The 23,361-nt window shown below is 36.2% G+C and overlaps 1 protein-coding gene and 1 long non-coding RNA gene across 2 annotated transcripts in view; one reads left to right on the top strand and one right to left on the bottom strand.

Annotated features, from left to right (window-relative positions):
* DNM3 (dynamin 3) overlaps positions 1-23,361 on the top strand; it is a 523,181-nt gene that overhangs the window by 476,664 nt on the left and 23,156 nt on the right. Inside the window, exon 17 of the mRNA XM_058540062.1 lies at positions 17,470-17,634. Within this exon, the coding sequence (XP_058396045.1) occupies positions 17,470-17,634 (165 nt within the window). The remainder of the gene's footprint in view (positions 1-17,469; positions 17,635-23,361) is intronic.
* On the bottom strand, positions 253-22,556 carry LOC131404901 (uncharacterized). Its single transcript, XR_009219872.1, has 3 exons — positions 22,472-22,556; positions 11,077-11,144; positions 253-346 (listed from the first exon to the last, which is right to left on the bottom strand). It is a non-coding gene; the product is annotated as an uncharacterized LOC131404901 (long non-coding RNA).

The following is a 23,361-nucleotide window of genomic DNA, read 5'->3' as shown; positions in this document are numbered from 1 at the left end:
CATAAGTTGCTGATCTTTAAGCAGTCTTCCCTCAGTTTTTACCACTTCATTAGTAGACAAAATTTGATAGCTGAAGCAAACTTCAGGATTAAAGTGAAGCAAAGAAAGCTTTTGCAAAGAAAGCTTTCTTTTATATATATTACATCCTCCATATTGTTAAGCAGGCAGCACACACACACACACTTTCAAAAGAGGGATGGAGAGAAGTAACAAAGGAGAATGAACTCCAGACACAATGGTACTTACTTCTGACATACAGATCTTTGTCCAATCAATCTTATTTTCAATATCAGTAGTTTCAGCATCTTCAGTATACTTTATTTTCATCTTCATAAATTCCTATTTTCTGCAAATGGAACGTTTGCCTAAATTGAGACAAAATCCTTTACATTTTAGTTTATTTCTTAACTGAGAAAGAGTATTTACAAAGACAAATGTTTTGGTTTTGGCAGCTTTGAAAGCAGCTTTCCAATTGGGGCATGTACGTGCTTCTGTTTGGTGACCCAGACAGATGTGGTCCAGTGCTACCACCAAAAATGTTCTATCTTTGAATACTGGAAACAAGAGATTTGCAACAGCTCAACCTGGAAAATTTCTTCTGATTTTACTTTCATCTCTCCTGTTAACAGAAATGAACCTAAATGTTCTGAAACAGCTTTTAGATTTTTTTATCTGGATCATCTGGTAAGGCCATTGGGCCCTGGAATGTCTGATAAAGGTGTGTACTCACTAATTCAAGTGTAGAGAGGGCTGAAAAGGTTATCTTGAGGCCTTTGGGGAATTCTGCAGTTGCATCTAGATGACAACTTTATCAACTACAGTGTTCAGTGGACGTTGGGAGAAATTTAAAACCCTTGGTGCTGCTTCTTTAAAGGCTTCATCCTTTTTGTCCTAACTCTTGAAAGAAGTAATGATTCCACCCACAGTCTTACTGTTGTGTTTTTAATCCATTGCATTCTTTTCTTTTGTTTTTTACTAAGAAGTATTTGCATGTAAAGCCAGTGATATTGTATTCACATCGAACTTTTAAGGATTATCTATCTTATAAAGAAGAACTAAATTAGAGCTGCTGGATACCTATGCTGTTATTTTAATATCTAGTTTATCTGTTATGACCTCCCATGCTACTTTCATAACACTTGAATTTTATTGCCCCTGCTTTCTCTAGGACTTGATTAACTTTACTATAATGCTTCTAGACTCCTCCATGTAAATACTTTTGAAGAACAAAACGACTAACGGATTTTATTTTATATTTATGATGTTTTTTTCTTCCATATCTTTGTCTATCTTTCAATATTTATAATAAGACCCAGTTTTTTATTGCATAGACCTTATAACCTCTTAATACCCTGATTCTAAAGTGAATGACCTTTAAGAATATCTTCTAAACAAATAGTATGATGGATGTATTAATTTAAAATTTCCCTGTATTTATACATTTTTAGATAATAAAAGTGGAATTCTTAAAGCACAGATTACTCTTGTGAGCTTGGTCATCCTTGCTCCTAATCTTCAGGTATTATCTTCTTAAAAATTCAACCAACTTGGATTTTTTCTTGTGATTGTAATATTACTCATGTAATATACAAGAGTATGTAAACATCTGTGATGATAGTGATGTTATAGAATTAGTAGCAGCAAAGGAATCACTCTGAATCTAAGAAGAGCCTTCATCATGATCAACACTATGAACAACTGTTTTATGTCTATAAGATATTTATTACACGATTGTATTTTGTCAACCTAGTAGCATTTGGAAAGACGTTTCATTTCACAGTATTTGTATATCACTTTTGCTGGTAGGGTGAGCATTAACCCCACCCTAACCAAGAACGGAGAAGAGGTAATATTATGTAGTAGTTAAAAGGGTAGATTTGCAATCAGAATACTTGTAGTGAATCCCTGCTCTACCATTTATTAACTAAGTGACTTCACACAAGGGAGTTATCTTCTCTGTGACTGAGGCTCCTCATCTGTAAAATTGAAAGAATAATAAGAATATCTATTTCATAAAGTTGTGGTAGGATTAAATTGGTTAATATATGTAAATCAGTTTGAAAACTACCTGACATTTAACTGTTTTCAGTGAGATTTTTTTCTCATCACAGCTTTCAATGTAGAAATGTTTCCATATGGTGGAAGCTGGTCTATTAATTTTGTTAAAGAAAAAAAGAAAAATATAGCCCATTAACTAGACTATGTAGTAATATACTAGGAATACGTTAATGTAGTAATGTTATACTTTAAGAATTATTTGAGCATCTTTTTAGTCCTATGACTTTCTCCTTTTTGTTGAGATTAACTGTGGATCTGCACCAATCATTATGATTTCTGCCTTCAAGAAACTTTCATTTTGGTTAGGGAAATGGACATTTATATACCTAACTAAGATACAAGACAAAAGGAAGAGATGACTAAACCGAGTGTTCAGATGCAAGGAGAAGAGGATGTTGTATTTTAGCTGCAGCATTCAAAGATGTGTTACATTCACACGAAACCATGAAAGATGAACAGGTGGAGTTGGAAGAAAAACGTTTTAGTCTGAGAATCCACACCAAGACACATAATTAAAATGTCAAAAGCTAAAGAAAAAGAGAGAATCTTAAAAGCAGCAAGAGAAAAACAACTAGTCACATACAAGGGACCCCCCCAACACACACATAAAGCTATCAGCTGATTTTTCAGCAGAAACTTTACAGACCAGAAGGAAATGGCATGATATATTCAAAGTGCTGAAAGAAAAAACTTAGAACCAAGAATACTTTACCCAGCAAGGTTATCATTCAAAATTGAAGGAGAGATAAGAGTTTCCCAGACAAGCAAAAGCTTAAACAGTTCATCACCACTAAACCGGCCTTACAAGAAATGTTAAAGGGACTTTTTAAGTGGAAAACAAAAGGCCCTAACTAGAAATAAGAAAATATATGAAAGAAAAAAGCTCACTGGTAAAGGTAACTATATAGTAAAGGTAGTGGATCAACCACTTATAAAACTAAAATGAAGGCTAAAAGACAAAAGTAGTAAAATTAACTCTAACTACAGTAAGTAGTTAAGGGTTACACAAAATAAAAGGATGTAAAATATGACATCAAAAACATAAACTGTGGAAGGAGGGAGTAAAAATGTAGAGCTTTTAGAATGCATTCGAACTTAAGTGACTTTCAACTTAAAATAGACCGCTATATATGTAGATTGTTATATATGAACTTTATGGTAACCATAAACCAAAAACTTAAAATAGAAACACAAAAAATAAAGAGAAAAGAACTCAAACATATCACTAAAGAAAGTCATCAAACCACAAGGGAAGAGAGCAAGAGAAGAAGAAAGGACAGAGAAGAACAAAACAATGAGAAAGCAATTAATAAAATGGCAATAAGTACATATCTATCAATAATTACTTTACATGTAAATGTAGTAAATTCTCTAATCAAAAGACAAAGGGTGGCTGAATGGATAAAAAAACAAGACTCATCTATATGCTGCCTACAAAAGACTCACTTCAGATCTAAAGACACACATAGATTGAAAATGAAGGAATAGAAAAAAATATTCCATGAAAATGGAAACAAAAAGAAAGCTTGAGTAGCAATACTTATGGCAGACAAAATAGACCTTAAAAAAAAACTATAACAAAAAATAAAGAAGAGTATTACATAATGATAAAGGGATCATTTGAACAAGAGGATATAACATTTGTAAATATCTATGCACCCAACATAGGAGCACCTAAATATATAAAGCAAATATTAACAGACATAAAGGAGGGTACTTTAATACCCCCACACACACTTACATCAAAGGATAGATCATCCAGACAGAAAATCAGCAAGAAAACATTGGCCTTAAACAACACATTAGACCAGATGGACTTAACAGATATATGCAGAACATTCCATCCCAAAACTGAAAAATACACATTCTTTTCAAGTGCACATGGAACATTCTCAAGAATAGATCATATGTTAGGACACAAAACAAGTGTCAATAAATTTAAGAAAACTGAAATCATATTAAGCATCTTTTCCAACCACAATGAAACTAGAAATCAATTACAAGAAGAAAACTGGAACAAACACAAGTATATGGAGACTTATTCTACTAAAGAACCATTGGGTCAAGGAAGAAATTAAAAAATACCTTGATTTTGGCCAGAGCAATTAGGCAAGAAAAAGGAATAAAAGGAACCCAAATAGGCAATGAAGAAGTGAAACTCTCACTATTTGCTGACAACATGATTTTATATATAGAAAACCCTAAAGAATCCATTGGAAAACTATTGAAAATAATCAACAACTACAGCAAAGTCACAGGGTACAAAATCAACCTACAAAAATCAGTTGCATTTCTGTATGCTAATAACAAACTAACAGAAAGAGAGCTCAAAAAGATAATACCATTTACAATTGCAACCAAAAGAATAAAATATAGAGGAATAAATCTTACCAAGGAGGTGAAAGACATATACAATGAAAATTATAAGACATTATTGAAAGAAATCATTGATGATGTAAAGAAATAGAAAGATATCCCATGCACATGGATTAGAAGAATAAACATAGTTAAAATGTCTATATTACCTAAAGCAATCTACAGATTCAACACCATCCCAATCAGAATCCCAATGACATTCTTCATGGAAATAGAACAAAGAATACTAAAATTCATATGGGGCAACAAAAGACCCTGAATAAGTAAAGCAATCCTGAGAAAAAAGAACAAAGCTAGAGGCATCACAATCCCTGACCTCAAAACATAGTACAAAGCAATAGTAATCAAAACAGCATGGTAGTGGTACAAAAACAGACACACAGATCGGTGGAACAGAACTGAAAGCCCAGAAATAAAACCACACATATATGGACAGCTAACCTTCGACAAAGGAGCTAAGAACATACAATGGAGAAAGGAAAGTCTCTTCAATAAATGGTCCTGGGAGAACTGGACAGCCACATGCAAAAGAATGAAAGTAGACCATCTGCTATCACCATTCACAAAAATTAACTCAAAATGGATCAAAGACCTGAAGGTGAGACCTGAATCTATAAAACTCCTAGAAGAAAATATAGGCAATACACTATTTGACATTGGTCATAAAGGAATCTTTTTGGATGCCATGTCTACTTGGACTAGGGAAACTAAAGAAAAAATAAGCAAGTGGGACTTCATCAGATTAAAGAGCTTCTACAAGACAAATGAAACCAGGATCAAAATGAATAGACAACCTACCAGCTGGGGGAAAATATTTGCAAAACATATATCCAACAAGGGGTTAATCTCCATAATAATGACTCCAAAAGAAGTCACACAACTGGACAACAAAAAAAACAAACAACCCGATTAAAAAATGGGCAGAGGAAATGAACAGACACTTCTCCAAAGAAGATATACAGATGGCCAATAGGCATATGAAAAGATGTTCAACATCACTAATCATCAGGGAAATGCAAATCAAAACAACACTAAGATATCAACTCACCCTCATTAGAATGGCTATAATCACCAAGACAAAAAACAACAAATGTTGGAGAGGATGTGGAGAAATGGGAACCCTCATACACTGCTGGTGGGAATGCAAACTGGTGCAGCCTCTATGGAAAACAGTATGGAGATTCCTCAAAAAATTAAAAATAGAAATACCCTATGATCTAGCTATCCCACTACTGGGAATCTATCCAAGGAACCTGAAATCAACAATCCAAAGAGGCTTATGCACCCCTATGTTCATTGCAGCATTATTCACTATAGCCAAGAAGTGGAAGCAACCCAATGTCCCTCGACTGATGATTGGATAAAGAAGACGTGGTGTATGTATATACAATGGAATACTACTCAGCCATAAAAAAGACAAAATCGTCACATTTGCAACAACATGGATGGACCTGGAGGGTATTATGTTAAGTGAAATAAGCCAGAGAGAGAAAGACAAACACCACATGATCTCACGCATATGTGGAATATAAACCAACACGTGGACAGAGAAAACTGTATAGTGGTTACCAGGTGCAAGAGGGGTGGGGGGTGGGCACAAGGGGTGAAGGGAGACATGTATATGGTGATTGGCAAACAATAATGTACAACCAAAATTTCACAATGTTATAAACTATTAAGACATCAATAAAAAAAAATACCTTTAGACAAATTAAAATGGAAACACAACATTCCAAAATCTATGGGACACAGCAAAAGCAGTTCTAAGAAGGAAGTTCATAGTGATATAGGCGTACCTTAAGGAACAAGAAAAATGTCAAACAATCTAACTTTACACCTAAAGGAACTAGAAGAAGAGGAACAAACAATGCCGAAAGTTAGTAGAAGGAAGGAAATAATAAAGATCAGAGTGGAAATAAATGAAAGAGACTAAAAAAACAATAGAAAAGATTGATGAAACTAAGAGCTGGTTCTTTGAAAAGATAAACAAGATTGATAAACCTTTAGCCAGACTTATCAAGAAAAAAAGAGAGGGCTCAAATAAATAAAATCAGAAATGCAAGAGGAGAAGTTACAGCTGATACCACAGAAATATAAAAAGTCATAAGAGAATACTATGAACAATTATACACCAACAAATTGGACAACCTAGAAGAAATGGATAAATTCCTAGAAACACATAGTCTTCCAAAACTGAATCATGAAGAAATAGAAAATCTGAAAATATACCGATTACTAGTAATGAAATTGAATGAGTAATTTAAAAACCAAAAAACAAAAGTCCAGGACCAGAGAGCTTCACAGGTGAAGTCTGCTAAACATAAAGAAGAGTTAATACTTATCCTTCTCAAATTATTCCAAAAAATTTGAAGAGGAAGGAACATTTCTAAATTCATTTTATGAGGCTAGCATTACCCTGACACCAAAACTAGGCAGACACCAGAAAAAAAGAAAATTATGGGCTAATATCCCTGATACACATAGATGCAAAAACCCTCAACAAAATATTAGCAAACCAAATTCAACAGTACATTAAAAGGATCATACACCATGATCAAGTGGGATTTACCCCAGGGATACAAGAATGGTTCAACATCCACAAATGAGTCAATGTTGTATACCGCATTAACAAAACAAAGGATAAAAATCATGATCATCTCAGTAGATGCAGAAAAAGCATTTGACAAAATTCGAAATCCATTTATGATAAAAACTCTCAATAAAGTGGGTGTAGAGGGAACATACCTCAACATAATAAAGTCCATATATGACAAACCCACAGCTAACATTATAGTCAATGGTGAAAAGCTGAAAGCTTTTCCTCTAAGATCAGGAACAAAACAAGGATGCCCACTCTCACCACTTTTATTCAACATAGTATTGGAAGTCCTAGCCACAGCAATTAGGCAAGAAAAAGAAATAAAAGGCATTCAAATTGGAAAGGAAGATGTAAAACTGTCACTATTTGCAGATGACACAATATTACATATAAAAAACCCTGAAGACTTCACCAAAAAACTATTAGAATAAATGAATCCAGTAAATTTGCAGGATACAAAATTAATATACAGAAATTGATTGTATTTCTATACACTAATAATGAGCTTTACAATTGCATCAAAGAGAACAAAACAGCTAGGAATAAATTTAACTAAGGAGGTGAAAGACTTGTATTCTGAAAATTGTAAGATGTTGATGAAAGAAATTGAAGATGACACAAATAAATGGAAAGATATACTGTGCTCAGGGATTGTAAGAATTAGTATTGTTAAAATGGCCCTACTACCTAAAGCAATCTACAGATTCAGTGCAATCCTTATCAAAATTCCAACGGCATTTTTCACAGAGCTAGAACAAAGAATCCTAAAATTTATATGGAACCACAATAGACCCTGAATAGCCAAAGCAATCTTAAGAAAGAAGAACAAAGCTGGAGATATCACGCTCCCTGATTTCAAACTATACTACAAAGCTGTAGTAATCAAAACAGTACAGTACTTGCATGAAAACAGACACATAGATCAATGGAACAGAAGAGAGGGCCCAGAAATAAATCCATGCTTATATAGTCATTTAATCTATGACAAAGGAGGAAAGAAAATACAATGGGGAAAAGACACCTCTTCAGTAAATGGTGTTGGGAAAATTGAAAGCTACATGCAAAAGAATGAAACTGGACCACTATCTTACACCATATACCAAAATAAATTCAAAATGGATTAGAGACTTGAATGTAAGACCTGAAACCATAAAACTCCTAGAAGAAAACATAGGCAATATGCTCTTTGACATTGATCTTAGTAATATTTCTTTGAACCTATCTCCTCAGGTAAGGGCAACAAAAGAAAAAATAAACAAGTGGGACTACATCACACTAAAAAGCTTTTGCATAGTGAAGGAAATCATCAACAAAATGAAAAGGCAACCTACAGAACGGGAGGAGATATTTTGCAAATCATATATCTGATAAGGGGTTAATATGAAAATTCTATAAAGAACTTATACAACTTAATATCAAAAAATAAACAACTCAATTAAAAAAATGGGCAGAGGATCTGAATAGACATTTTTCCAAAGAAGACATACAGACAGCCAACAGGCACATAAAAAGATGCTTAACATCACTAATCATCAGGGAAATGCAAATCAAAACTACAATGACATATGACCTCACCTGTTAAAATGGCTATTATCAAAAAGACAAGATAACGAGTGTTGATGAGGATGTGGAGAAAAGGGAATCCTTGGGCACTGTTGGTGGGAATGTAAATTGGTGTAGTCACTTTGGAAAACAGTATAGAGGTTCCTCAGAAAATTAAAAATAGAACTACCATATGATTCAGCAATTCCACTTCTGGGTATTTATCTGAAGAAAATGAAAACACTAATTGGAAAAAATATATGCACCCTTATGTTCATTGCAGCATTATTTACAATAGCCAAGATATGAAAACAAGTGTCCATCAATAGATGAATGGATAAAGAAGATGTGGCATATATAAACAATGGAATATTACTCAGCCATAAAAAAGAATGAAATCTTACCATTTGTAACAACATGGATGGACCTAGACGGTATTACGCTAAGTGAAATAAGAAAGACAGAGAAAGACAAGTATCATATGACTTCACTTATATGTGGAATCCAAAAAGCAAACCAAACAAACAAAACAAAACAGAAACAGACTCACAGACACAGTAAACAAATTGGTGGTTGCCAGAGGAGAGGGGGATTGGGAGTGGGTGAAATAAGTGAAGCAGATTAAGAGGTACAAATTTGTAGTTATAAAATAAATAAGTCACAGGGATGTAATATACAGCATAAGGAATACAGTCAATAATATTGTAATAACTTTGGGAGAGACAGTAACTAGAGTTATTATGGTGATCATTTCACAAGGTATATAAATATCAAATCACTATGATGTACACGTGAAACTAATACGATATAGTATGTCAATTATAGTTCAATAAAAAAAAGTTTTATACTGGGAGAACATCGTGAATATCTAAGCGTTTTATTCATCTGGACTCTTTAGGATGTAAGTAACAGAAATTAAATTCAGCCCGAGTCAACTTTAAAAAAATAGCAAAACAGTTTACTGGCTGGTGTAACTGCACAATTCACATGTAGACAGATCTGTCACAGCCAGATCCAGGCACTCAAACGATGTCTTCAAATATCTGCCTCCCTCCATGTCTCAACTATGCTGTTCTCTGACTTCATTTGTACACAGGTTTGACCCCTCTTCATTCTCAGGCAGGTTTGCCCTCAGACTTACTTCTTAAAAAGCTTTCATTCCTAACTGAAAGGAAGTTTCTCCTTCCCAATAGTTCTGACAAATGTGCTGTGACTGGCTTTATGTGGTCACATATCATCTCTGTCATCACAGAGGCCAGACTGAATGGGCATATAGAGTGGCTCGGCTTGATCAATGCAGTCTCATCTACCCATCAGGACTGAGAGTGGGGGAGAGGAGGCTTCCCAAATTTATATTTGGTCTACCAACAGAGGAGGGATAGCAACACCCTGTGATAGAATAGAGAGGATCATGATGGGTTATTTTCTGACTCATCTCTCTCTCTCTCTCAGAGAATGCTTTGAAGTAAAGGTAAATCATCAGAGCAGGACCAGTGTAACTCCCCATCACAGCCCTTCCTGATCTTCTCTGAACTCATACAGCACCTATAAACTCCACTAAGCCATGTAACACTGAATCACATACTGCTTTATAGTCTATAGTGAGACTGTGTGTTAGTCAGGGTTCTCCAGGGAAACAGAACCACTAGGTGTGTGTGTGTGTGTGTGTGTGTGTGTGATTTTTATCAGGAATGGCTCACATAATTATCAAGGCTGGCAGGCTAGAGACCCAGGAGAGTCGATGTTCCAGTTCGAGTCTAAAGGCAATCTGCCGTAGAACCAGAAAGAGCTCATGTTGCAGATGAAGTCTGAGGCAGTCTGCTGAAGAATTCTCTGTTGCTCGGGGAAGCCAGTCTTTTTGATCTATTCATGCCTTCAACTGATTGGATAAGGCCCACCCACATTATGGAGGGCAATCTGCTTTACAGTAGTCTCCACTTCTCTGTGGGGGATACATTCCAAGACGCCCAATGGGTGCCTGAAACCGAAGATAGTACCAAACCCTACACAGTCACGTGCTGCATAACAACGTTTCAGTCAAGGACAGACCACATATACAACAGTGGTCCCATCAGATTAGTACCATACAGCCTAGGTGTGTAGTAGGCTATACCATCTAGGTTTATGTAAGTGCACTCTATGATGTTCACACAACGACACAATTCTCAGAACATATCCCCATCGTTAAGTGACACGTGACTATATATACTTTTTTTTCCTATACATACCTACCTATGATAAAGTTTAATTTATAAATTAGGCACAGTAAGAGACTAACAATATTACAGTCAGGCCTCAGAGATATTGCGGGTTAGGCTCTAGACCACAGCAATAAAGTGAATATCGCAATAAAGTGAGGCTCACAAATTTTTTTGTTTCCCAGCGCATATAAAAGTTATGTTTACACTATACTGTAGTCTATTAAGTGTGCAGTAGCATTATGTCTAAAAAACAATGTATATACCTTAATTAAAAATACTTTATTGCTAAGAAATACTAACCATAATCTGAGCCTTCAGTGAGTCATAATCTTTTTGCCGGTGGGGGGTCTTGTAAAAAAACGCAGTATCTGTGAAGTGCAATAAAATGAAGTAACTAATAACAAAATAGAACAATTATAACAATACACTGTAATAAAAGTAGATGTTAGCAACCGTAGCATACAATTCTTTTCTTTCCTTATTAAGTTGAGAACTTTTACCTTCTCATTTAAAGGAAGCACGTTACGACTTTTCTTTGGCATATCCGAATTGCCAGCATCACTACTCTTGTGATTGTTTAAATAGCAATATTGAATAATGTGTTTAAAATATTTGATGTAGTAATCTTTTCTTATCTGTTATATAAAGGAATACAGGCCTTTAGATAGAATTAAAGTTAGACTGGAATTTTATAACTTCTAGAGGACCTCAAGACATAGTACATAAGTTTTCAGATTTCTCTAAGAATTTTCATATCCACATTTTTTTAATAGTTGCAGATAAAAGCAATAGTTTCAATGCATCTTAAATGCAATGACTATCAGTTATATGAAGGAAGTCCTCCCACCCCTTATTCCTCCAAATCCCAGTTATTCCTTGCTGTCATCATCCAAGTTACTTATTAGACTTATACATACACTGGCATCAGACAGAAATATACTCTGTGAGGCAGCTATTGGGCTGAATGAGAATTAAAAAAAAAAAAGATATAGAGCTACATCAGAAATAAGATAGGTTTGTTGTTGTTGTTTTTAATCAAGCAAGTATCTTTAAAATCCTGAGCTATTTTTTTACACTGTTTAATTTTGTATTAATTTTACATAGTTTTGTAATGTTTATTATGATGCTATTTAGAGATGAAAATGGACTAAAAGCTATAATAACAGAGAGTAAAAAGGTAATAACAGGTGAGGGGAAGAGTCAAGGAAGAACAAAAACGAAAATAACATAAGCAGATGAAGCTGAGTCCTGCCTACTAATTTAGTGGTTATCCACTAGATAACCTGGATCAGATGGGGCTCAGCGCTTTCTCCTGCAGGATGGGTGTTTCTTGCAGATGGGAGATGCAAAGAGATGCCCCCTTTGCTTCCCAGCATTTTGACTACAATCATGGCTCAAATCTGTAGACATCCTCAGACAGAGTCACCAAGATCTTTATATCAATTGAAATACAGTCTGAATGCAGATAGTTATTGATCTTGCCCAGACAAAGAAGAGGGTCTACATGGAGAACACTGTTCTAGGAATCCAAGAGATCCTCCCGTATAGCAACACCCCAGTGACCTGAAGCTCAGTCTCTCAGGTTCCTTCTGAAAGAGAAACTCAGTCCCTCAGGAAATGGCCTGGTTTGGTTTTCTGCTTCATTTATTCCACAATATTTATGAAGCTCTTGCTATATGTAGGGCACCTTGCTAAGTACTAGGGATAAAATAATGAGCCTGGCTCCCTCAGTTCTGGTCTTTCAAACCCCCTCCAACTTAAAGATGGACTTAAGGTCCATCTCGAGTGTTGCCATCCATAAGACTCCCCCTGAAGCCCACCGTGCTTGCACTCATTGGCATATCCTTTGACTCACTGACTCATCTCTCACAGGGTCCTCCCTGCCAGAGGATAGCTCACAAGCAAGGCCTGTGTTTTAGACTTCCTTTGTATCTCTCACAGTCCACCTGAGACACTAAATAAATATTTGTTGAATTAATGAATGAAATACCTCTCACAAAGCACCAGACTACGGCCTAGACTACCTTCAAAGACTTTCAGGAGCATGTTTCTCCCAGTTCTTTACAAGTTTGGTTGTCTGCCTCTCTAGCCTCTGCAAATCAGCAGTGAATGACTGGGAGTGGAGAAGGGTTTTCATGAAACATTCTCTGTAATGTGGAGCTGGAAAATTCAAAGCTGCAGTACTATGGTAACAGTATTTTCAGAATAAGGAGCTGACTCACTAAGAAAAAGTTAAATGATATTTTTTACTCTTCATTTAAGGTTGTGGAGAATTGTATAACAATAAGATGCTTTAAAAGGGGCAAACATTGGTTAGCTGGAAAAATCACTTGCGTCAATCTATAGATTGCCATCCACTGCTCTCCATTGGTGAGAGGAGATGCAGCAACCCCATTAGCTCCTTATTATGTTTATGCACATATTATTGCCAGGATACTGTGGCTTTCTATTATTCCACTTTCAAAGAGCTACAGTCACCAGCTTTATTTAGGTGGTTTCAATGATCCTCAAAGAAGCCTATGACATATTAAATAAGAGATTTAAGGACAGGAAAGAGACAGAAACAAAACACATGAAAAGCAGACATCCCAGTCAAGCCCAGAGCTTCTATAATGGATGGTTTAAGGTATGGTGGGAATTATTTCTGATTCAACGATTTCGTTCTCTCACCTGTTAAAGTATTATCTTTAGGAGAAAGCCTTTAAATTAAAATTTTGTAAAACAGTCTGTTTCTTGAATACTGTGCAAATAGTTTCATAAGAAAGGTATATTAATTTTTATAAAAAATTTCACATTTATAGTGCTGAGTTATTTTTTAATTGTTTAATTGCATTAGATTTCTCAAAAGCTATTTAGAAAAAAATTGCAATAGGAAGGCCTGTCCATTGATTTTTCAGAAGAAAGCTGGTTTTCACAATATTATTCACATTTTGTAAACAGCATCAATGAACCTGCACATAAAAGGTTAAATGTTTGCAGACTATTCTTTCTTGCCTCAAAGATCAGAGACAAATTACTATTTTTATTTTACATTCCCTTGATGAGGATAATGATAAACAGCTGTCACTTCAGTGCTTAGACTGCAAAGAATCCTATTGCAATCCTATAATTTAAACAAAGAAAAAATACATAGTCATACACAGTATACATACAGAAAAGAGCACGATAGAGAATTTGGTTAGAAGTGGGGTTAGAAAGAAGGGAGCATTTGCTCTCTGCAATTACTCAGTTAAAAGAAAAATTCCATCTATGTACATTTTTCCCATTCATCTTAAGAGACGTTAGAAGGGGCAATTACTCCTCCTTTCTTTCTAAATTCAGAAAAGAAATTAAATTTGCATTCTGAATTCTGTGACACCCCATCATGTCCATGGTATAATCAGAATAGTTAAGATTTACATGTGACCATGTGTCTATGAGTAGTTCCAAAAACTAAAGAGAATTTCAAATTGTTTTACTGGTTATTCTGGAAAACTTCTATTTTTTTTTTTTAATGTTGAGAATTCAACCATTCACTGTTCTCCATACACGCTGACACTCTGCTTATTAATTGCACCTGGTTTCAAAAGTGAAAGTCAGTGTTTTTTGTATATTCTGATATGCAAAAAGTAAAGCAAGGCTAAATGTTAAGAATAGTGTGAAATGGGAAAAATCAGTGTTTATAAAAATGTGGATGGTGATATAATTCTCCTGGTGTTTCATATTCCTAGACGTTCTTTTAAGAAATGCTATTTATTCTGCTTTTCGCTTTTGGCTCAACCATTAATTTTTTACAAGTATCAGTACTTCAAAGACATCTTTCTCCTAGAGACTCTTTCTACATTTATTATTTTGTCTGTGAAACTGACTTGATATATAATAGATGTTTCACTGTTTCATAATACTTCTTGATTTTTTTTATACCTAAGGAAAAAAAGAAATTGTTTTAACATTGAATTCATCTTACATTTATTGAACAAATTTCAGCTCTCAGAGCCTCAACATGCTCTTCTGTGGGTTGACAGTAACAATGGTACCCACCTCCTAAGGTTGTGGTACGTATTTTCTATGTAAAGTGCTTAGCGTAGTACCTAGAACACAGTCAGTGTTCAATAAATGTTTCTGGAGAGGTGGTATGTAGACACTGAAATGCCATCACCCCTACTGTTAAATACAACAGCAAAAGCCCAGTATATTTCAGATCAGAGACACAAACTGAATTGTATTGTGTCTATTATGGAGGTTTATATTGCTTTATCTAAAAGATGTTTTCCTCTCAAAGCTGTAGGTCATCTGTTCTCATTTATGTAAATAATTTCATAATCATTTTATCATCTTCACTATTACGAAGTAATAGTGGATTCTAGCTGATCAACTTGGGGTTTCTCTGGTCTCCAATTTCTCTAGCAAGTAGGCATCATTGGAGACCCTGAAATGCCCTGAAGGGCAGCTTCCTTCGTTTAGGTAAACCCATTTGTAGTGTTAACTCCTCCTCCTTCTCCGGTGAAACAGGCTCTGTGCTAGGTGCTCAGAAGGGAGAGATAAGCAAGGCTCCAGAGTCTAATAGTGGGAGAAGCATAAAACTAGGCTGGATATTAAATAATAGGAGTGAGTACAAGACACAGGTGAAGTACAGAGGTGGGAGTGATAGAGGGTCTGAGGGCCATTGGGAGCTTGTCTAGAAGAGGTGATGGTGGAACAGGGCTTTGAAAGATGAAAGGTCTTCACGGGTGGGAGGAGGGGGTTCCAGGCAAAGGGACTAGCTTGTAGAAAACATGGAGGTGTTTTCATAATGTGTGCTGAGAGGCAGGCAGCTCTCTAATTCTTATTCAGAAAGAAAAGAAAGAAACTAACATTTACTGAGTGCCCACGAGGCCCTCAGCTAGCTCATTTCATATGTTATCTTTTTCAGCTTCCATAAGTTTTCCAGGGAAGTATATCCCCATTTTAAAGATGGAGAAGCTGAGTCTCAGTAACTGTAGTGCGGCTATACAGCCAGTACCTGATAGAGCCTGAATTGGAACCTAAAGTTTTCACTTTCAAATACAATACTCTTAAAACATCACACTGATTCTTAGAATCTGGGCTCAGCGTGGAGCACATTCACAGTGGTTTTTATGCCCTGGAAAGAAGTCTGGGAACAGGACTGTGTTTTTTCACTGCCACAGCTGACCTTCCTTCTGTCACTTGACCACTTTATGGCCTTAGCTTTTTCCCTATTTATCTCAGGTCCTATGGTGCTTATATCACAAATTAATAATAAAAATAAAGAACTTCATAAGACTTGATTTAATTCTTTCTTTCAGTGACCAAAGACCATTTAAAAAGAAATGGTGTAGAGGAACAACTGTCATTTTTGAAACTTCCAATCCTCTACCTTGTTGTAGTAGCAGTCAGATGCCTCAGAAATATCCTCAAACTGTCACCCTGAAGCATACTCTCAGAACTGGAAAATGACTGTTGTCTTTTAGAGTGAGCACATATTATTTTAGTATTTTTTAAAGTGTTGGATGTTTCTGAGCAAGAGAAGCCTATATAAATGATTAGAAGCAATTCTATCTTTGTTACTGTTGATTTCGTGGCCTACAAATATGCCTTTCACACAGGCATATTGATTCAAAGGAAAAGCTTATCATTTACAGATCCATTTAAGCTACTTAGCACAGTGCTTTGCCTAGAACTGATTAGATGATTGAAAACCTGGCAGATCAAAGTATGTACATTTCCAAAGAAAAGGACCTCATGTCCACATTGGAAGCAATAAATTATTTCCCTTTTTTTGCATTCATAATTAAATCTTTTCAAATGCTAGAAAGTAGCCAGACCACTAACAATATTTGTTTCATGTTCTGGGGCTTAGATGGTTCAACCTGACTTGAAATGGAGACCATTTGTTCTAAATTGATTTCAATGCCAAGCCAATAGGTCAGCCCTTAATGATGAAGATGCCATTCCAGCCCAGCCTCTGGTGGATAAGCCAAAATTAATTAATTCAAGTCCCGTAGTATAAAAAATAGATGCTTCTCTCATGTTGTACAAATAAATTCTTTGTGTATAGATGTGTTCTGTTTTACTCAAAGAATAACAACTTGGAAGTTAAAATTGTGTTTTTCACAATGGAGCCAGCCTTTAGTAGTGATGACAAAAGCATGAATTTACATAACAAATTCCAGCAAGTGCATGGAGAAATGAGTTATCCTCTATATCTCTTATTTTGGCTCCCGGCCAGGCCTAGGAGATTTAGTTTTAAGTCTGGGCTGATCCAAATGCTCATCCAGAGCAGACCTAGGAGTTCCGGAACAACACCAAGGTTATTTCTAATCTACAGAATCCCTGGAGACCCCTCCCAAAGGTTTACATCTGCATCATATGTCTGGATTCAGTTCTCTGGCCAGCTTGCAAATGGCTTAACATTAGATTGTTCTCTAGAGGTATGTTGTTAGGTGCACTGTTTATCTGGTTATTCATCTCAACATTCATTCAGAATTAGAATACTTGCTTTTCCTAGATTGTGGCAGGCGAAAAGTAGAATAATAACCGCATGCTTCTGATCTCTTTTCAGAATTGATGGATGTGCAATAAGATAAAGATGTTACCATCTAGTAGTGTAACTCCAAATACAGTAAACAGAAGTTGATCATCTGATAATGTATGGTGTTTCCTTTTCTTCTGAACGAATGTGAAATAATCCATGTTTTCTTTCCTTTCTGTTAGACTGAAAGTGATGAGAATGGCCAAGCAGAAAACTTTTCCATGGACCCACAACTGGAGAGGCAAGTGGAGACCATTCGCAACCTCGTAGACTCCTACATGTCTATTATCAACAAATGTATCCGAGATCTAATTCCAAAAACGATAATGCACCTTATGATCAATAATGTAAGTGATTATAAACTGTCTCATTTTAACTTCTAACCCATCCTAGTGTGGAAATTGCTCACATTGTCTCGAGTTTCTTTGTGATATTTTCTGGATGGCTGAAATACCTATTACCCACGTTCATCATTTTCCATTACAAGTGGTCAGTGACTGACCAGTGAAAGAAAACTTAGGAAATAAAACATAAAACTTCTAGCTATAGTGCTGTGGTATTCCCCATTGGCCATCTCCTCTAGAAGGGTGTGAAATTGCTTACAATAAAGCAGAGGAAAAATACCATAGCTATTATGGTCAGGGTATAAATTAGTTGCAAAAACAGCAGTAAAACCAGATGCCCTGGCTCCTAGACTTTGAGATTAAAGGCAAAAGATATTTATTCTTTTCTACACAGACACACACACAATATGTTAATATGATTATTTTCACCTTCTAAAAACTACAGAATGCTATTTTAACCTGGGAAAGGGCTTTTTGCCCTATCCCCTTGGATACAAAGTCAGCAACTTTCCTTTTCTAAGGTAAAGATGACATAGCCACAAATCTCAAATGTCCTACTAGACTAGCCATCAATAGAATCTCTTCCTTCTCATGGTTATTTTTATAGTCGTCAGGATATGATACTTAAATTACATGGGAGATTTGGTTCTTTTGGTAGCTACTTTTTTAAAGTACAAATATTATCACAAGTTATTTGAGAAATTATCTTTTAGATAAGATAGGTTATAATGGGGTGTTTTATAGCAGGATTTTCTGAGACTTGAAAAGTGAGACACCAACAATTTTATTCCTAGTTATCCTCTAAGGACACCTTCTTATTTAAATCAATGATATATTATGAGCATTTGCTTGTAACAAATAAAAATTACATGGCAAAGTACTGAAAAGAGCCCTACACTAGAATTCAGGAGAAACCTGGATGTTGCAACAGACTCTGTTGACCCTAAGACAAATCACTTAACTTCTTTGCATCTATTTCTTCCATATGTAAAATGCTAATCATAGAAAAAGTACATGGCTTAAGGATTTGTTCCAGAAGATAGTATATGTGGAAGTACTATGAAAAATATAATTTTAGGAAACTAATATGGCTACCTATTTAAGAACTACAAGTAGCCTTTATCCATAATTCAAGATTCCTTTCAAAACTGTATTTCTAAATATGCAAATCAATTTGTTATTCATGATCTGCACATTCCTTGACTGTAAGAAGTCCCCAGCACTCATGTGAACAATCTTGTTTTTAACTAAGTCTATTTTTATATACATTTCGTGTATTCAAACAAGGTTAGTAGGATGCTTTGAAGTATCAGCAGCAGGTAAGCGCAATATCAGAAATTTGGAAACTACGAATGGTATTCTTCCACTTGGTCAGTGGCCTGCTGTGTGACCTGAAGCAAATCATTTGGCCCTCTAAAATCAGTCACTTCTGAAAGAACAGTAAGAACACTGAGCTGCCTCACAGAAATGTCAGAGAACATAATTAATGTGACTACATGCCATTTTGAAAAATATAAGGTACTAAATAAATAGTCTGTGTATTTTTAAAATTACCCTCTTAACTTTACTTAAATGAGTTCAGGTTGTTTTGCCGTGGTATATCCAGGCACTTGTTTATTTAAACATTTTCCTGATTAAGTATCATTTATCTTTCACTGTTTTACCGAGAGTCATTAGTGCTGCCATCAGTTCAAACACTGCTCTGCTCTGCACAGCATTAAACCATCAGCACAGGAAATGGTGCTTCCTGTCTATAGCTGTGAAGAGCAGCTTGACACAAATTAGTTAAAAGGAAAAAAAAGACCCTATTACAAATCTATCCTACTTTCACCTTCTCAAGAAAAACACACACACATCCACACAGAAACGTGGGGGTGACTGTCCTCACTCCTGGTGCCCCTGCTCACTTTCATGACACGGCTAACCGCCCCGCAGGGTGCTGTCCTCAGAGGCAAAGCTCTGCCTGTTGTCCTGAGAGACCTCACCTCAGAATCATGAGGAAGAAGACTTCATTTAGTCAAACCTTAAAGCAGAGACTAATAGGAATGTGGAGAAAGCAAAAAGATCATGTAATGCTGGATTCTTATGAAATTATGGGTACCCTTGTTTGAAATTTAACTGTTCATATCTACCAGAAAATGGTTTTAACCTATCTAGGATGATAGCTTTCCTTTGAGTATTATTTTATCCACTTTTTTACTATATATGTAAAAATATATAGTTTAATCATATAACATATATTTTATATTTTAAAATTATATATATAATTATATATATGTAAAAATATAAATCTCTTTTTCTAAATGTACTCATAGTCTCGTGGCATCTTGTTGTACAGAACGTCAGAGCCCTCTCTGTTGTTTCCAGAAGTACCTTGTTGAGTTCAAGGAACAGAAACATGAACACTCGGCACTGTGTCATGCACATGTGCTGATTTTTTATGTGCTTTAAAGTGAAGAGATCTTCAGGCAAGAGAATTAATCACAGAATCACAACTAGAAAACGAATACTTTGACTCCTCATCCTAAATTCCATCCACTTAACCCTGTTGCTTCTAGAAATGGCTTTGGGTGAAAAAGCTAGTTATTCCTCCAGAACCAATAAATGCCTAAAACGGGGTCCTCGATTCGTGGACGATCCCTGTTGAAAGCGGTGCTGCGGCCTTTCCTCTTTGAAATGGGAATGGCTACTCTGATGTCTGAAAAAGAGTATGTTTCAGCCAGCCTTCATAAAGTTCAGATTTTGGTGGGCAGTTTCCTTTGAAAGTTTACATTAAGTGTTCTGCCACTCAAGCCTCCATATGGAATTGTTTAAGGAGTTTAAAGCCAGCAATAAATGCCTTGCCTCAGACATACTGTAAGCCTTTGTCTATTGAAACGCAGCAGCTGTTTCATTGCTTAAACATACCAGGTAACAGCGGCACACAGAAATAGCAAGTTTATGACAGGCGGTCGTTCTGGCCGGGCTACAGTCAAAGAGCAGGGTTTTGTTCGGGACTTTAAAGTTAACACACACATAACACCCCATGGCAAGCACATTTTGATGGCTTCTTCTCTGTAGCTCACCCCACCAGAAGGTCTCCATCAGAGAATCGAGAAAGTGGATCCAGCTTTATTCTAAAAGTGTGAGTGGCAAAATGGCACATAATTCTGTGTTTGAACCCCTAGGACAGCCACCCATTGGGTACTCAATACTTTGCCCAGATTATAAATGAAGAAATTGAGGCTCCAAGAAGCTAAGTGACTTGCCCAAGATTACACAGGTCGGGGTGGCAGAGTCAGGATTAAAATCCAGGTCTTCTCATTCACAGTCTGATTACTCTCTCCCTTTCAACATCAGATAATGCATATGGCAAGGTTAGGAGAACTGTTAAGTCAGCCTCCTCAAACTAGGGGGCTCCTATCCCCATAGCATGTATGTGGGGTATCTTCCCAGAGGGGTCATTTTACTCCAAGATTTAATAAGGATTTGTCTGAATATGAGGAACAATGTTTTAAGTAATTTAAAATTTTAAGTAATTTAAAACATTGTTTCTCATATTCAGACAAATCCAGACAATACAAAATTGAATGTAAAGTTTTCATGAAAACTTTTCAGAACCAAGTATGAAACCTACAGGCATTTCACACTTGGCATGTGGCTGCAGCCTGTGCCCCTGGACCCCTGGAGGTCCACATTCACTCTCCTTGGCCATTGGCACTTCGGGGGACAACTAGTAACATGTGCCCTAGTTTCAAAACTTACTGTAACTTTAACGTGTATGAAGTAGAGTGTTATTTTAAATGTTCATTATTTGAGGGGAAAGTACATCTTAACTACCAGAGCATTGATATGTTTCCACGGGTCAAGAATTCAGCATCCTGCTCAAGAAACAGATCACAACCAGGACCCAGAAGCCCATTCTTGCTCCCCCCGCCCCCATCGCTCCCCATCAAGGGTAAAACTCCTGAGTTCTTATACCACTGATTAGTTCTGCCCGTTCTTCAACTTTGGAATCATCCAGTATGTGCTTTTTTGTGTCTAACTTGTTTTGCTCAACGTTATGTTTGTGAGTCAAAGGACGTTACTTTTTAAAGAAGGAAAACTTCGCCGGTCTTGAGCAGAACTAAATCCCTGGGAAATGGAACGGAGGCTTAAGTAGAAAGGAGAGAATTGTGAGATCTCAAAGAATCACAAAATTCTAACCAAGCCTCTCTCCGAAACTAAGCAAATTTAAACTTCTCTATTAAATTTTCATATATGTATTCCTATGAATGAGAGCTAGCACCGTGTTCCATACGGCGGCCCTCCCACCTACGAACAGATTTTAAGATAATGGTCTCCTTAGGCACTAAATTGTATGAAAACCCTAGAAATGTCTCTTCTATTTGTGAAGGCTTTAAAATGGTCTTAGTAATAAAGATAAAGAAGGTTTAAGATGCAAAAATATTACAGGTTGCTAGAGAAGGGTTAAAGTCAGAGAGGAAAACATGTGGAACGTTTTTAATGACCTCACATTCCTTTACACTGAGCAGAGCGACGTGGTGCAGTAATGCCTGTTTATCTAGCCTGCAGAGTTTGAACTGGAATGAGGTTTTGTGTGTGAGAATTTTTTTGTGAACCATACAAAGATGTGTGGGTTATAAGGTGTTATAATTAAAAGCATAAATATTATTTCAAATTTCACATCCAGTGTAATTAGTTTCTGTCATGTCCTGTGAGGTATTTTCTAAATGCTGTCATCTAAAAGGGATCCACTTGGCCTCTAATTGTCCTGCAGAATCCTTGATTTAAATATTTGTACCACTGACTGCTCAGAAAGTCCCCGAAGTGTCTGGAAACTCCCCGAAGTCCCCCCTACCTTTGTTCCAGTTGCAGCATCACAAAGCTAGGTTAGCAGCAGGAGAAGAGTCTTGGCGAAATTTTGCTTAAGTGAAAAATAAAATGTTAGCCTGTGCTCTCTACTGAACTATGTCACTCGATGCTTCCTCATTGTCCTTCCACCTCTATATCCCTAATGCCGACTTAGCCTATATACTGCAAAAAGAATAGCTCTTGTTTCTGGAGCACTAACTAAAGGCTAGGCATCGTGCTAGGCAATTTATATTCATTCTTTCACTTAATCCTCACAGCAGCTCTGGAGGCAGCTACTACCATTATTCTCATTTTACAGATTAGGAACCTGAGACTCAAAGAGGTTACGTTCTTTGCCCAAGAACAGGAAGTGTTGGGGCTAGGACTCAAATTCAGAGCTGTCGATTCCAAGGCTTATGTTCTTAACCACAGTGCTCTACTGCCATTTTCTCTCATGCTAATAATACTCATATTATTTCAGAACATTGCCAAATCTTTTGGAGAGTGGCAAGTTTTAGTGTGTAACATTTTGATGTGGAAGAGTTGATTCAAGGCAGATCTTTGATCAGAATGCTGAAACAGGCCCTTATTATTTTACTTTGTGGTTTGTTTGACAGTTGCTTCTTAATTCAGATCTGCTTTAAATCTATTCTTGGAAGGATCTTCTTTTAAATTGTGTTTAATAGATTCTAAGTGATACTCCAGTAAAATGTAAAGCTACAAAAGAGCTTAACACAACGGATGGTCAATGGCAGGAAAACCGTCTGGTTTGGGGTTTGGAGTTACACCATCTATCCAAGTGCACACACACACGCAACAGTGGAAGATGTGTGCAAATGTCCGTGACTCCTTGGTTACCTGAAAGTGTGTTTAGAAGTGAATAAATCTTCAAGGAGG

This window comes from Diceros bicornis, chromosome 4 (assembly GCF_020826845.1).
Source record: "Diceros bicornis minor isolate mBicDic1 chromosome 4, mDicBic1.mat.cur, whole genome shotgun sequence".
Lineage (NCBI taxonomy): Eukaryota > Metazoa > Chordata > Mammalia > Perissodactyla > Rhinocerotidae > Diceros > Diceros bicornis.
This window is presented reverse-complemented; position numbering and strand designations above follow the sequence as displayed.